We start from the raw sequence: 1563 nt of genomic DNA on the forward strand, positions 1-1563 counted from the left end.
ATTTCATTACACCAAATACACAAAATAATGTTCTTTTTAGCAGCATCATATGACCCCTTTAAATGAGCTGTCATCAGTTTCATGTCTTTGATCATAATGGGTCAATGTAAACAAGAAACTGAAAAGAAAGAAGAAGATAGGTCAAAATTACCTTTAATTTGGAGCAGCATGGCTCTCGTGCTGTCTTCTTTTCCACACTCATGATGCCCTGGAAGCAAACGATATGAATGACAGATGACAGAACAGTGCAGAGCATGTCAACACCAGGATCATTATGAACAGCATCACGTTATTGTCGTGTAAACAGCATTTTTTCCAGGGTCCATTGTTCATGGGAGTAAGAAAACATAATCTGAGGGGAAAGACCCCTGAGGGTGGAGCTGAGAGTGGATTCAGAAATTGCACCACATTTCCTGCAAGAGGAAGGGTGTTTGAAAAAAAAATCAAAAGTTTTTAAGAATCATGGACAGCAGGGCAAACTTTGTTGATGTTGGTTTGATGCTGAAGACAATGAAACATGATGTGGGGGATGTGTTTTTTTTTTTTAAAGAAAGAAAAGAGAAAGAAAACCCCAATGAATTGTTTGATGATATTGACAAAAGAAAATTATTGTTTATTTAGGCTAAAAGAGACAAGGGCTAATTGCCACGAGTTGTTACAAAAAGGTTTTTGAACACAATAAAATTGCACTGATATGCAGTCAGGCAAAGATCAACAATATAAAGAAGGCAGATTTTAAATGAAATGTGTAAATGGGATCAAGAATATTAATATTAACAAGAATAGTTTGCATGAATGTCAGTTCGTGGCAAGTTATCACATAAAAGTTATTTTACATTTTTTTAATATACATTTTTGTACAATGTTGACAAAATAAAGACTTGTCATTTCTTTGTATGCTACCTTTTTATTTTATATAAAAATATAGCTATTTATTTTTGATGAAAATCACATAATAAGTCATATAATGCCAGACTGGCCACTTTAACCCATTATAGTGTGACAAGCTTTTACAGAAATGTAAATAATATATATAAATAAATAAATAAAACTAGAAATATTCACAGATGTGACAAAAAGCCTAGTCATGTGCATAGTCTAAAAGAATACAATGCATATTGATACAAATAAATCATCTCTGCAACATGTGAAAACAGGATATTTTTTAAAAAACAACAAGAAAAACAGTCAGACAGTAAGAGATACAGAGATCATATATACCTGTGCTGTTGTCTGTGTCCCTCAGAATGGATGGAGGACTCTGGCAGTTTGCTCACAGGTAAGGCCTTATCATTCAATGTTATAAAATCTCCTCTAATCAGTAACCAAACAGTCATGTCCATCTGCTGATCATGTCAATAGATCATTTCTCTGCAGCGAGGGGGGCTGGGGTTTCCCAGAGGTACAGAGGACAGAACAGATCAATGTTGTCTCATATGCTTTGGACAAACAGAGATGGAACGCTGCAGTGAAAGCTGAGTGTCAAGGCAGGACTTAGGGGGCCAGGGGCCCCTGGGCTTGAGGTTATGTTTGGGGCCCTATACCTATAACGCTACAAATGCC

The 1563-nt window shown here is 35.9% G+C and overlaps 1 protein-coding gene across 1 annotated transcript in view; it reads right to left on the reverse strand.

The window, feature by feature from the left end:
* Positions 1 to 1316, reverse strand: part of LOC107689720 (solute carrier organic anion transporter family member 1C1-like) — a 24169-nt gene extending 22853 nt beyond the window's left edge. The window contains exons 1-2 of the mRNA XM_016487850.1: positions 1222 to 1316; positions 152 to 208 (exon numbers count right to left, since the gene is read on the reverse strand). Of these exons, the coding sequence (XP_016343336.1) occupies positions 152 to 202 (51 nt within the window). The 5' untranslated portion in view covers positions 203 to 208; positions 1222 to 1316. The remainder of the gene's footprint in view (positions 1 to 151; positions 209 to 1221) is intronic.
* Between the last annotated feature and the right edge of the window lie 247 nt (positions 1317 to 1563).

This window comes from Sinocyclocheilus anshuiensis, unplaced genomic scaffold (assembly GCF_001515605.1).
Source record: "Sinocyclocheilus anshuiensis isolate Anshui unplaced genomic scaffold, SAMN03320099.WGS_v1.1 scaffold1014, whole genome shotgun sequence".
Taxonomy (NCBI): domain Eukaryota; kingdom Metazoa; phylum Chordata; class Actinopteri; order Cypriniformes; family Cyprinidae; genus Sinocyclocheilus; species Sinocyclocheilus anshuiensis.